Source organism: Fistularia commersonii, chromosome 18 (genome assembly GCF_037954325.1).
Source record: "Fistularia commersonii isolate RoL2024-O1a breed Wild chromosome 18, RoL_Fcom_v1.0, whole genome shotgun sequence".
NCBI classification, from domain to species: Eukaryota; Metazoa; Chordata; class Actinopteri; order Syngnathiformes; family Fistulariidae; genus Fistularia; species Fistularia commersonii.
The window spans coordinates 10511020-10523975 of record NC_141301.1 but is presented as its reverse complement, the minus strand read 5'-3'; the positions used below and the strand labels follow the sequence as shown (position 1 = coordinate 10523975).

The 12956-nt window shown below is 38.9% G+C and overlaps 1 protein-coding gene across 2 annotated transcripts in view; it reads right to left on the bottom strand.

Moving 5' to 3' along the window:
* kcnj5 (potassium inwardly rectifying channel subfamily J member 5) overlaps positions 1 to 9219 on the bottom strand; it is a 29210-nt gene extending 19991 nt beyond the window's left edge. For both annotated transcript variants that reach the window (XM_086164584.1, XM_086164585.1), the window contains exon 1: positions 8820 to 9219. Coding sequence is in view for 1 of the 2 variants with exons in the window: in XM_086164585.1 (XP_086020711.1) it covers positions 8820 to 8864 (45 nt within the window). In the remaining variant the exon portion in view is untranslated. The remainder of the gene's footprint in view (positions 1 to 8819) is intronic.
* Positions 9220 to 12956: the final 3737 nt, after the last annotated feature.

Below are 12956 nucleotides of genomic sequence, written 5' to 3'. Positions count from 1 at the left end.
ATAATTAAAATCTGAGAAGCTGTTTCTCCATTGGACCATAAAGGAAACGTGGCAAAACCTGACTTGGTCCCAGTGCTGTCGAATAGGACAACATTAATTAATCTACTAAAGCAGAAATAAATATTGTTCTGCTGAAGGTATCACTAATTACAAATTGAATTTTTCATTTTAACTTGCCCACTTTAATAAACATTGGAAAATATATAAATCTAACAAAGCAGTGAATATGGGTGCCTATTATTTATCGTCTGGGGTGTCCAATCTATCACTTTTTGAAACACAAGACCTCATAAAATCCATCAGCTCCCCAAACTGCAACAGTAACAATACCATAATAACTGCAGCATTAACTCTCAAAGGTTTTTAAAGTGTTCCAGTGACAGAAAAGTCAATGTACTAAAAAGACAGGAAAGTAATAAAAAAGCAGTAGTACAAAAATAAAAAATAAAATAAAATAAAATAAAATAAAATGTATAATGCAGTTAATCGTGATTGTTTTAGAATACAGTCCTAACACACAACATTTAACACCCCATCACAACGCACCTATTACTCATATAAGCTTTGCTGTCAAGTAAAATCTATTTATGCACGACACAGTCCCAACACTGATAAATAAAGCAGAACAAGTTAATGAATAGCAAAAATCTATTGCAAAGAGAATGTTTTTTAATATTGTGTGCGCAGTGCCATAGAAAAAAAAAAAAAAACGCTGTCACCTTCAAGCCATAAATATATGTTTTAGCCAGCACATTGGCAGTTTTATTAATGGATCATAAAGTTTTAATCTCAACTCAAACTTCACCAGAAGCCAGTGCAGTGTCACGGAAAACACATTTATCAGACATGATTCGTATGAATTAAGTTTCAAATCATGCACCATACCAAACTAAACCACTGAGAGGGAAACACAATGGGACTTAGTTGTGAAGGGGTTGAACATGATGGGGAGTGTTGTAATGGTACAGGAATGCATATGTATGAATGCTATTTGGTTAAATGCAGTTCCATTCATTATATACCTCATGTTTATACCCTAAAATATTAGGACTGACTCTCAAAGAGAGTATTGTTTGGCATATTCAGAGTACCGGTAAGTGTAAAAAGAATGGGCTGAGATTGTAAAGAATATATGGTCTTGGCCGAATGTATTTGCAGTGACTAATGAAGACAAAACGACTCAAAATAATGATAAAATATCCCTTTAGCATGATTCTGGAAGTAATGCAGGGCATTTCCTTCTCAGTTGTACGGTGAATGGCACAGTGTTTCAATGTGAGATATACCTCAAAGTGCAAAAAACTCGTCAGGTCTTTATCCCTTGACAAGTTCAGATGGGTGCTACTTTCTATCTGTCATGCTCTTCTTGCTAATTTGAGAGCTACAAAACTAACGGACAAAATATGAATATTTTCAAGAATTGAGTAATGGACGTGTCCACCCAACTACTATCAGTTTGCACAGTGAGCCAGCAGTAAAAACAGCCACAAGAAAATAACCTGTATTGGTAAGAATTTGAATATTTTATAGATGGGCTTATGTAAAATACACATGTCAGGAAGACTGAATGAGTGGTCTGATGCTTTGCCGGGGTAATGAATCTGATTGGTGACACAATAATTTGTTTAAAGATTTAATTGTGAGCAATAAGAAAAGTTGCAGTGTAAAGAATAAACAAACAAGCAAGAAAATAAGCAAAGGGGAATATATGGAATTATCAACCCAGTGAATCAAATAACCCAAAGAAACAAACAATGAATTATGTAATTTTGTATTTGAAGTACCATATTTTTTAAAATGCCATGATAAAATTGCGTTTTCATTAAATACCTGTATATTGTACTTGATTCTTGTAAGATACAAGGTGAGAATATTTACTACTAATGGGATTACATGTTAACCACTGTTCCGATGAGTGCTGGGGTTTGCTTTGTCACCAGATTGAGACAAGAAAAATCAAATAGAAAATAAATAATAAAGGAATAAAATTTGAAAGATATCAAAAATACCACCTTGTCTTTGCAAAATCTAGCTGCTTATTTTAGTGTGCATTTCATACTTTGGCATTTTGCTATTTTTGTGATTGTTTGTAGCACCCCGTGAACAACTGGGTGATGTGGTGACAGTCTCAAATGTGTTTGATGTGTTTTCAAATATTTCCAGCTCATTAGTTTTATACTGAAGTAGGTAAAAAAAATCTGATATCAGATCTGATGTGGTTGAGGAGTATAAAAGGGACACTTTTAATGTCTCCAGAATGATGTGAGATGCAATAACACCCATTGCTAATGCTGCAAAGACAAGTGGCCTTGAGTGTCGGAGGGAATCTCAGATAAAGCCCTAATTTTAGCATCAATCTTACAACACCTTTGCAGCCTCACAAGAGACAATTTACTTATGGAGCCCTTGGGTGTTATAAAACATTCAACAACTTTATTTAACTAAAAGAACATGGGGACACACATGAACAAACAACTTTTGACACTGGTTCCTGACCTGTACATCATCTGACATTTCTTCCTCATCTTGCCTTGATCGTAATGTATTTGATCACCGACAACCAAAGAGAAGGAATTCAAAGACGAGGGTAAAGAAGTAAGAGGATCACGTCACAAATCAGATCCGCGCTGGGATGCAGTGTTGACATTGATGGTCCAAAGCAAAGGGCAGTGTGACGTGACAGGCATCTTAGCAGGGAAAAAGACAGACAGGAAGCAGAGGTGTGCGCGACGCAGACAAAGCCTCTGAAAAAACATCAGTGAATATATTTAAAAAGGTTGCCAGGTCCGTTTATTTCGGACCGTTTTTCGGTTCTGTCATGATTCAGAAATGACCTGCCTGAGAGATTTATGTACACAAGACCTGAGATAATTTTCATCAAGCGCAGCGATTGCCACGTCCGTTTACGGTGGAAGACTCAACAGGCCGATACTAGAGGTGTTCCAACACGGATACCAGCTTTGGTTGTTATCGTAGGAGTTATAAGAGGGTAACAAGCATTTATCTTGTAACCAAGAGAGTGACAGAACACTTTACCGGTATTGTGTTTGTTTCCTGATAACAACAGTATCCATCTGTTGTGCTCTGAGAGAAAAGGGTAAAAAGGGAATCAGGGAATTTGCACCTCATCGTACAGAACACATATTGTCCTTTAATGCTGCTACTACATTTGCTGCATTCTATAAAGAGACAACCAAGTTTGTTTTTTTTTGTTTGTTTTACTTTTACTTTTTACTTTATTTCATTTTAGCCCTCGCAAGCCTGTGATTGTCCCTCGGGCCTTTAGCACGCGTTCTTTTTATGTAATTTTGTACATTTTTCAATCATCACCTTGAAAAAGCTCACTAAAAGGGAGCAATAGCTACATCTGAATGATAACTTCTTTAGATATAAATAAATGTTCAAATAAAGCCTGTGTACTGCAATAACTACCTGGACAACAGATATCCCTTCATCAATGAAAATGTAACACATTAAAAATGAATAAATTGCTTTCATATTTTACATGATACAGAGGAATATATATTATATATTCCACTCTGCCCCAGCTTGGGACGTCGATTTTTTGCAGTTGCCCTTGAATGGTGTACACGGCTATCGAGAATAAGATAAATCATCTTCGGATGGATAAATCAGCACTTTTCCTATGTTTGTAAGCCAACACTAATAACGTTATCACTTTTAAATAGCATTTGTAGCATTGTCTATGTGGATGTCACAGCTGCAAATGACAGCTAGCGCTGCAAAATCTGACTGTAACTCTTAGTTTAGAATACGGTTTTGTCTGTTTGTGGGAACTCATGCATGGATTTGCAGGCCATACCTTGCAGATTTTTTGTCACCTCACCATATTGGTTGTATACGGCTGATACAGCTGAGGCATAGAGTAAAAGCAAACAGCGAAGCAGAAAAAGAAAAGCAAATACAGCTTTAAAGATTGCACAAGACTTCAACAACTACATTTACATTACGGTAGCAGACAGATATCTATGGCGGTAGATATGTCACACCAAATTTCGAGGACATTTGTTAACCATAGAGATACCCTCTTTTATATATACTGCCTTCTTATTGAAAGGGAAGATTCATGGTTACAGGACCTATGATTATTATGGCCCAGGATGAGCTTGGCCCATAAAATAACATCACTATCTTTGCTCACTTATGACACTTTGAGGTTGTGCAGGTCAAATGACTAAAAACGTCCCCGTTTAGTTTGGCTCCGGGCCTGGACGTACACACACACACACACACACACACATACACAGGAACACGCACGTGCACCAAATCACATACACACCACACATAGCTCCTACAAACCCTCCCTCCCATTTTGCCATTATGTCCGATAGTGAGCTGAGCGTATCAAATTGTGTCCTTCTCATGGGTGACCTTCTCTGGAGTGACACTACTGCACAGAGACGTCCGACTGTCACTAGTGAAACAATTTCCTTAATGATATGTCCCACTCTCTTTCTCTCTCGCTCTCCCTCTCTCATAGTCCTTCATTCAATCTCACAGTATATTCCTTTCCAGACCACAGACAGATAAGAACAGATTCCAATCAAGAGATGCCAATGCATGGCGAGAAAAAAAAACAAAAAAAACTTACACTTGCTTCCCGCATCCACCAAGATGAGTAAGTTTTCACAAAAAAAAAAACGTGATAGCTGACATTTCTCAATGCTGCTGAGTAGAGCTAAGAAGGGATTAAACCAAACACCTCCTGGAGCCAAATAACACCCTCTTCACTTATGCTGGCTGAAAGTGTGAGAGATGTGATGGAAAGAGGCAGAGGGGAAGAGGTGGATGATGTGGGATGTCGGTTGACATGCTCCTCAACACCCTGTCCTTATCAAGCATTTTTGTCAGGTTGTTGGTGTGATTTATGACTTAGATCCCACGTCCCCCCCCCCCCCATACCACCGTTGTGTCTCATCCTGAGAGAATGATGGCTGAAATGTACAAAGCAAAGGGACAAATTTGAGTGAGAAATGAGCAGTAATCTTTGCTGCACATCATATAAAAACAGTACAATTCCATTATAACAATCCATAACCACCTCCAATCCTCTGAAACAAATATGACAAGCAAGATTTATACTATGAGCAGACCATAATTCTTTGGCTTCACCTCACTGCATAGGATAGAAGAGAGGAAGAAGAATGGTCAGAGGTGATCTGACCAATGAGGAGTGGGGGCAGGGCTGCAGAGCCAAGCAGGACATGGTAAAAGCCAGAGGGGCCAAGGGTCAAATAGTGTTGAATGGAATTTCTGACATGCTTCAGTGTCTAAAGCATGACCCTTTAAGAAGCCTTGTCTTATAGTCAGCACAAAGCAATCCAAAATGAAATGATTAACCCCTATAATTGTATGTTCAGAATTGACATTCCTCTTCTGTGGAGCCGCAGCCTATCCTCAAAAGTATGAAAGTTGCCGGCAGAAGAAAGGGACGAGGAAATAGAGGAGTACGTCGAATCCAAAAATCCATTCCATCAGTCTATGGGCTTTATAAGCATGCACATCTCCTTTGTTAATGAGATCTGAAAGCACTGTTATGCACTGCACTTGGGTGATACTGCTTTCCTGGAAATAGGAGAGGCATATGACAAGATGTGGGGAAAAAAAAAAAAACTTTCCACATTTCCCCCTATATCTTAATGGCACCGCAGAGATTAGCATCACCTTGTTAACATTCTCAAAAGGAACTGTGAAATTGTTACACATCTATTGCATTTGATCTGCACTGCATGCAAGGCTAAATTGCCCGTGTATCATGCACCCCTTAAGAGATCCTGTGTATTAAACTTGGTGGTGTGTCTTTGCAGCAGGAAAATTACTTTCATGGCTCTTGTTATACAGGTCAATCAAAGTGACACTCAGCGTAGTATTTTCGGCAGTGAATCATGTGAGAAACCGAGCAATATTGTACTAGAACTGCGCACAATAATAGAGGAATTGCGGTTGCATAATATGGCTGCAGGGATCCTGCAGAACAACACATACCGTTCTTACAGGTTTCGGTAAAACTGAACCATCCTGAATCCTTATCAGAGAGACACGAGGCGTTGGAGCATCTTTGGCATCGTGTCTGCCCCGCTTAATAAAAGGGCTAGTCATGAATAGTTCAAGAGATGCGCATTTGTTAAACAACTTTAGATAAAAACCGGTTCACTCCTCCCCCTTCCCACGACGAGGAAGTGATCAAAAAGTAATTCATCACACACAACCTTGTCATGATGGACACGGTCTTTAGCATGAACCTTTTCTTGTCATGTCATTGATGACCGGTTTGTGAGGATGAAGGAATTTTACAGTTGTCATTTCATTTTAAAAGACTAACAAATTATGTCTTGCAACTTGAATATATTTCTTTCCAAATCACTTGCAATCACTTGCAGATCATAGCTGTTGGGATGGATGAATGCATGGATTATGCTATGGGCAAGGTGACTCAAAAAGGAGGTGCCATTTTAACTTGATCACCTATCAAATGTAGTCGTCAACTGTAAATAATCCCCAAAAGTCTGATCCTGTTGTTGTTTTGCATGGGTACTGAGGAGTTATAACAGAACAGTATCACAAACAGAAAAAATTAAGAGCAAGGTAGTCATCCTTGAAACTGCCGTTGCACTTCATCAGCCGGCCTCTGTAGGGTCCATTCATGTTGCATGTTTGCTGAAGCAGAGGCTATGTTACTGCGGCGTGTGACTATAAGAGGTTGGTGTAACACTGTGTGGGATGCTCTCTATAGGGAAAAAGCAGGTGAATTTGTATTGTGATCAGAGCCAGCATATAGTATGGGAGTTTCCTGAGTGGAATGCAAGATTTGCTGGGACACATAGCCAATCATATGACTTATGTATAGATAAAACCAGAATTAGTTGCACTTATATACACATAGGTATAGGCACTTATATACACAAACGTTACAAATTAAACCACTCATTTCATGTGAGAAGTACGAACTAGAAATGAAGTGGAATCTGCAGTGTACACGATAATGACAAGTAAATGAGGAGTGGTAAGAGGATATAGCAACTGCATACGGATCTTCTCCAATGCTATCCAGCTATTCCATTTTACTGAGTAGTTTAATGGCACACACACATGACAATTAGCAGGGAACTAGATATGAAAATATTTCCATGCCTGACTGAGCTTGTGACACAAATATGCCTCTGCAGTATGAGAGAATATGGATCAGCTTTAAGAATGGAGCTTTCTCTTCATCCCCTGGAGACGTCCCGTCTTGACTTAATAAACAGATCCAATTAATTATTCACGCTGTCTTCTTCTCTTTTGAGAGTCTCCTCAGATCCTGCTGAGCATTACATCTCACCTTTGGCCCCTTTTGCTCATTTGTCACAGAGAACAGGACATGGATAATAACCAGGCGGGAGGTGGGGGAACATACTGCTGAGTTGCACCTACAACGAATTACGGTGGTAATAAGATCGAAAGGCCATCCAAAAGCATTATATCTAAGTAGCCCTCACTTCCTGTGATACTCTCTAAAAATCAAATTACTATTTAATCAGCTATGAGCAGGGTGATGGCAGACTTCTATGACAAGGGAGGGTGTGGCATAAATGCAAATTTTATGCTAATTCATGATTAATAAATCATTCAGTTGCACCTTGCGTTTCCCGTCTCATCCTCATGCTGATGGTTTATGTTAAAAACATGATTTTGCTTCTGTTAGTAGCAAGGGAGTAAATGGCTTGATCTAGATTTGCCCCTTTCTCTGTGAAGGAAAATGAAAAAATAATGATTCCTTGGACCATAATGCGAAAAAACCCAGAAGGTCTGGGAAAACTCCTTTTGATTAATGTGACCTCCAAAGCCACTGCATTGCCATAAAACTTTTACAATTCTCAAGATGCGTGTCCTGCAGAGTCCAACGGACAGAATCGAGAGGAGATTACAGTATCGTACAGGCATTAAAAATAAGCAAGGAACTCAATATAAATTATTAGAGCTGTTTTTTTTTTGTATCCTGCGGTATGCATGAATAACCCCGCAAAAGTCATTCATAACCAGCACAAATGGTTTTATCTCCTGGTCTCATCATAAAAATGCATGAGTGAAAACATGGTCCGCTGTGTGTCAGGGTACAAGAAACCCCCCGTCCTCCTCACAGGAAAATGCTCTTACAGTAACACATGTACATTCACTTGGGGTTTGTTCCTGCTGCTGTGTTTTTTAAAACTCCTGCATCCCACTGACAGAACTACAGCACAATACATGAGGATGCAAGCGGCAGGATTATCCGTCTTGTGTTTGAAAAAAAATAGAAAATAAAAATACCCCCAGGCCCTGCCACGAAGGGCAAGGAGATGTAAATGACGAACTCTACATCTGCAACGACACTGGTGATAAAAAACAAGTGGAACTAGATACAAAGATGTGCTCTAGCCGATGCTGGAGGGAAATCCTTACACTTTCCCCATTAGCACTCCGCTTTTCTCACTCTGCTTAAAGTGCCGCCGCTTCTTGCCATCTAACCATGTTTGTCATTTTTTTTTTTTTTTAAACTACCCTCTCTTCATTGTTTCTCATCCCATCCCTCTCATAATGAACACTTTTATTTGGTATCCACCTGCCGATGGGCTTTGCAGCTGAAACAAAATTCAGTCACGGCAAGACTATATCACCCACAGATGGATTGGGAAGGAAGCTGCATGGGGATAGAGCTGTAGTAGTACCATGCACCAGTAGCTTTAAAACCCCCCCATGTCTCCTCTCTCTGCATCTCTGTGCGTATCTTAGTATCTTCACCTCTTCTGGTTTCTCCATCAGCGATGTATGAGGCTTACCTTCAGGTCTCTGCAGGAGTAGCCGGCAGGCTCCCTTCGAGGCATTTCACAGCTGCTCTTCTTTCCAGGACTGCGCTCCCCTTTGTTCAACAAACAACAGCCCTCCTGTCTCTCTCCTGCCACCCAGATCCTTCTGCTCTCCACCGCTCTATCTACTCGTGTGTGAGAGAGGGTTTTGCCGCTGCAGGTCCGTGTGCGTTTCAAGGGAAGAGACAGAGGAGAGAGAGTGGATGAAAAAACACAGAGAGAAATGCAGCTTTAGAGTAAGAGAGGTGATGGTAGGGATGGAAATATGTGTGTGCTCTCTCTTGATCGCTTTATTCCCACTTCCTCTTGTCTCTTGGGATTTGTCCTTCATAAGAGGGTGTGTATATATGCCTATTTGCACAGCATGAATGTGTGTATGCATATGTGCCAGTGTGTGTTTCTGTGTGTGTGTGTAAGAGTGTGCTTATGTGTGTAATAGTGTGTGTGTTTGTGTGCGCACGCAGATGTAAAACATAGCTCTCTTTTCTCTGCTGCAAGAGGTTGGAAAAGATAGCCTTGTCTGTGTGTGTGTGTGTGTGTGTGTGTTAGTGTGTGTGGGTTTGTTTGTGTGTGTGTGTGTGAGAGAGAGAGAGAGAGAGAGAGAGACAAAGAGAAAGAGAGAGAGAGAGCTTTGCAGGTGGTTTGAGAACAGAGAAGTCACACTAGAGGAAAATTAGGTATTATTAATTACTCTATAAGTGGCTTAAATGCCTTCAGGGTTTCTGACAATTATGAGAATATAAGGAAATATGAGGATGAGATGAAAGAGAAAAAAGAAGATGCAGAGAAAGTTGATGAGGAAAATAAGTGAAAGGCTTGAAACATAAAATGAGAGTAGTTAGAGTAGACATAATAGACTATTGTGACATTTCAAGCCAATGTTGAAACAGATCATTTCATGTCATGTTTAAGTCAATTCCCTGGATCCCTCATAAAACCGTCATGATCTCAGAAATTCTCAAAACCGTTTAAATATCAATGAGACATATTGTCAGTAAGTTGGATGTTCTGTTTGGTGCGACTTTAATAGAGTTTGGAAGAAAGTTATAATGTATATGGGTGAAATACCATCATGGGATTACTGCAATCATCTATTTGTTAATTGAATGGACTTGAAACAAATTAATGCTTTTAGGATAGAAATGATGATTCTTACATTTGTAGTTTACTTATGATCAGGTTCTGAGTAGCTTACAGGACTTTCATTCTAATTTCTCAATACCGTTTCAAGGATAGTCTCGCTATCCCTGAAGTCGTCAAGCTTTCTGAGAAGATTTAAACTTTGCGGACCAGGAAAAAAAACAAACAAAAAAACTTTCTGGTTCTTAGTCAAGATACTAACCTTTACCAAAATGTGTTTGCTGGTTGTGAGGGGTGACAAAATGTGAAAAGTCAAAGTCTCAGCTGTGTTCGTCTCAAATGACCTCTTTCGAAATCTGTTTGCAATCACTCATCCAGAAGACAGGAGTGATAGTGTTAGCATATAAAAATATACCCAAATTAATTTTTTTAGATTCAGAACTAAGTTGGACACTGATAATATATGTGTTTGGTGTGCATATGCACACATATATGTATAAACGTGTGCATATAGTTTAAGTGTCAGTGAGCACACATTAGTTCAGATTATGTGTGTATTCGTATATTCCGTGTGCATACGTGTGTATGTTTGAGATAATGCTAATTGGGGGAGGAGAAGCTACTGTATTTTCATCATCTGAAAGCCTCTCCTGAATTGGGTTTGGGAGATTTATGACTAATCCCCCTCCCCTCTTCCCCCAGTTTCTTCACACACACCCCCATCTTCCAAGCCCCCCCAATACTCACACACACACATACACACACACACATCAGAGTCACAGGGGCACAGCGAGTCAGCGAGATGGTTGTCACAGACATCTTCTGTTCCAAGCCGCTACCAGCATGGGAACCAATTACAGTGGATTATGGAACATCAAGGAGTGAGGCTGCAATTATAAGGGGCTTGGGATTTGACTGAGGGATACGATTTCTGGGTCATGCTCATACTCACTCCCAAGATAGAGGTGTTAAACTCAGCAGTGATCATACTGGTGATCTTAATTGTAATATTTTTCTTATTCCTGCGTGGCACTGAGACATTGATCCTGCATGCATATCCACCCCTTGTGGCTCCCAGATGCTTAGGTCCAGGACACGTGGAATTATTTCCTCTCCTGAGCCGAACATCCCCCTTGTTGCCTCGGCTGCTCATCCTGTGGAGAAATTCACTGAGTTAACTCCGCCACCATGCATTAATCACAAATCACGAATTGATAAAGCCTCTCCCTGGCACATTTATCAATACAAGTGTGGAGCCACTTGTAAATTGTAAAGGACTGTGAGAATCCCTTCACAATAGGGCCTTCATTGATCGTTTGATAGATGAGCCACTTGAATGATCAAATTGGATTATCCTGTTCTACTCCAAGATAAAGATGTAACACAAGTAATGTTGTCGGCATGATTTAATATGCAGCTATTTCCATATGAAATAAAGTGAGTTCTTTTAACTCTTGGCAATCATTTGCATATCTACTATCATGTCTTACCACTGCAAAGTGAACAGCATACAGTCCATATACCCATTGGCTATATAGTTGATGAGAATTACAAGTATGTAAATAGAGGAAATATGAGTGTGAATCTGATTTCGTTTTCGGTTGTCCTCGTTATGAAATGGCTAGTTCATTCAGAAATATTCTAATAATATAATACATCTTATGATCATTATTATTGTGATGCTGATCAAAATCAAATGAATCAGCAACATACGGGGACAATTCAAGAGAGTATGTAAATATTTTTATTTTAATGTCAAATGTCAATTGCACCACTCATTAAAATACACCACAAATTCCTGATATTTCCTTCCCACTCCTAGCTTTGCTGCGGTTATCTCCCCACCCACCATCCACACACCTTGCACACTCGTGCTCTTTTGTATTCACCCCTCTTCACTTTCTCTCGCAACCTCCCTTCCTTCATTAGCTGTGATTGATCCTCTTGTCAAAGCTTATGGGACTGCTCTGAACTGTGGTGTTACTGGTTGCCTGGAACTAAGAGGAGTGGGAAAGGAAGTCAGTGGACGACTAAAATAAATACATCACTACAAAGCAAATCGTGCGTGTGTGTGTGTGCGTGTTGTAAGAATAAGAATAAGAATAAGAACAACTTTATTGATCCCAAAGGAAATTGTTTTGCCAGAGTTATAAGAAAAACATAATGATAATAAATAATAGTAGAAAATTGTATAAATTGTAAAATTGTGTCAGTGTTGTGTTGTGTTGTGTTGTGTTGTGTTGTGTTGTGATAGTCTCTGAGATTCTATACTAGAAAAACATCAGACAGCGGTACTTCAGTCAGCGTTGCTGATGTCACTGGAAGGAACACTGATGTTAAAGAATGTCTAAAATATTTACACCGAGAGGCCATCACCAAGAACAGAATGCAGGGGTAGAATTTAATAACATACCGTCTGAATGCATGGTGAGGCTTATCATTTTTTGATGTGAAAATGTGTAACCTTAAAAAAACATGTTGGGATGCAATTTTCACCTTAAAACCAATATTTCTTTTTCAACCCATCATTATATTGTAAAATGATAATTAAGCCTTTTATACATTTGTCAATGCAGAGGTTAATCTTAGAGGTAATTTGTTGATTCCACTTTATTGATTATAAAGTCATGAATATTTAATGGGACTATTTTATTGTATGTATGCCAGAAATAAATGTCCCAATTATGTTATGAATCATGTCTACACTCCCAATTATAATTCTCAGTTTTCAAATTGTCACCTTCTTAAAATGTGTCTCAGTCAACTCCTTTGAGATATATGGCTCAGTTTTTTGGGTTTACAGAGATACATCTGTAAATATGGTTATATTTTATTCCTTTGACAGGTACAATGTACATCAATATATAATGTAATGTGCCAGAGGTATCCAAAAATGTGTTATTAGATTCATTATGTAAAACATATTAGTTATCAATTTAGTTATTTAAGTTTTGTAAAGATGCAAAATAAAAAAAATAAAAGTAAAATTAAAAAATACATTAAAATTGAATGTATCATGGACTGTTTAAA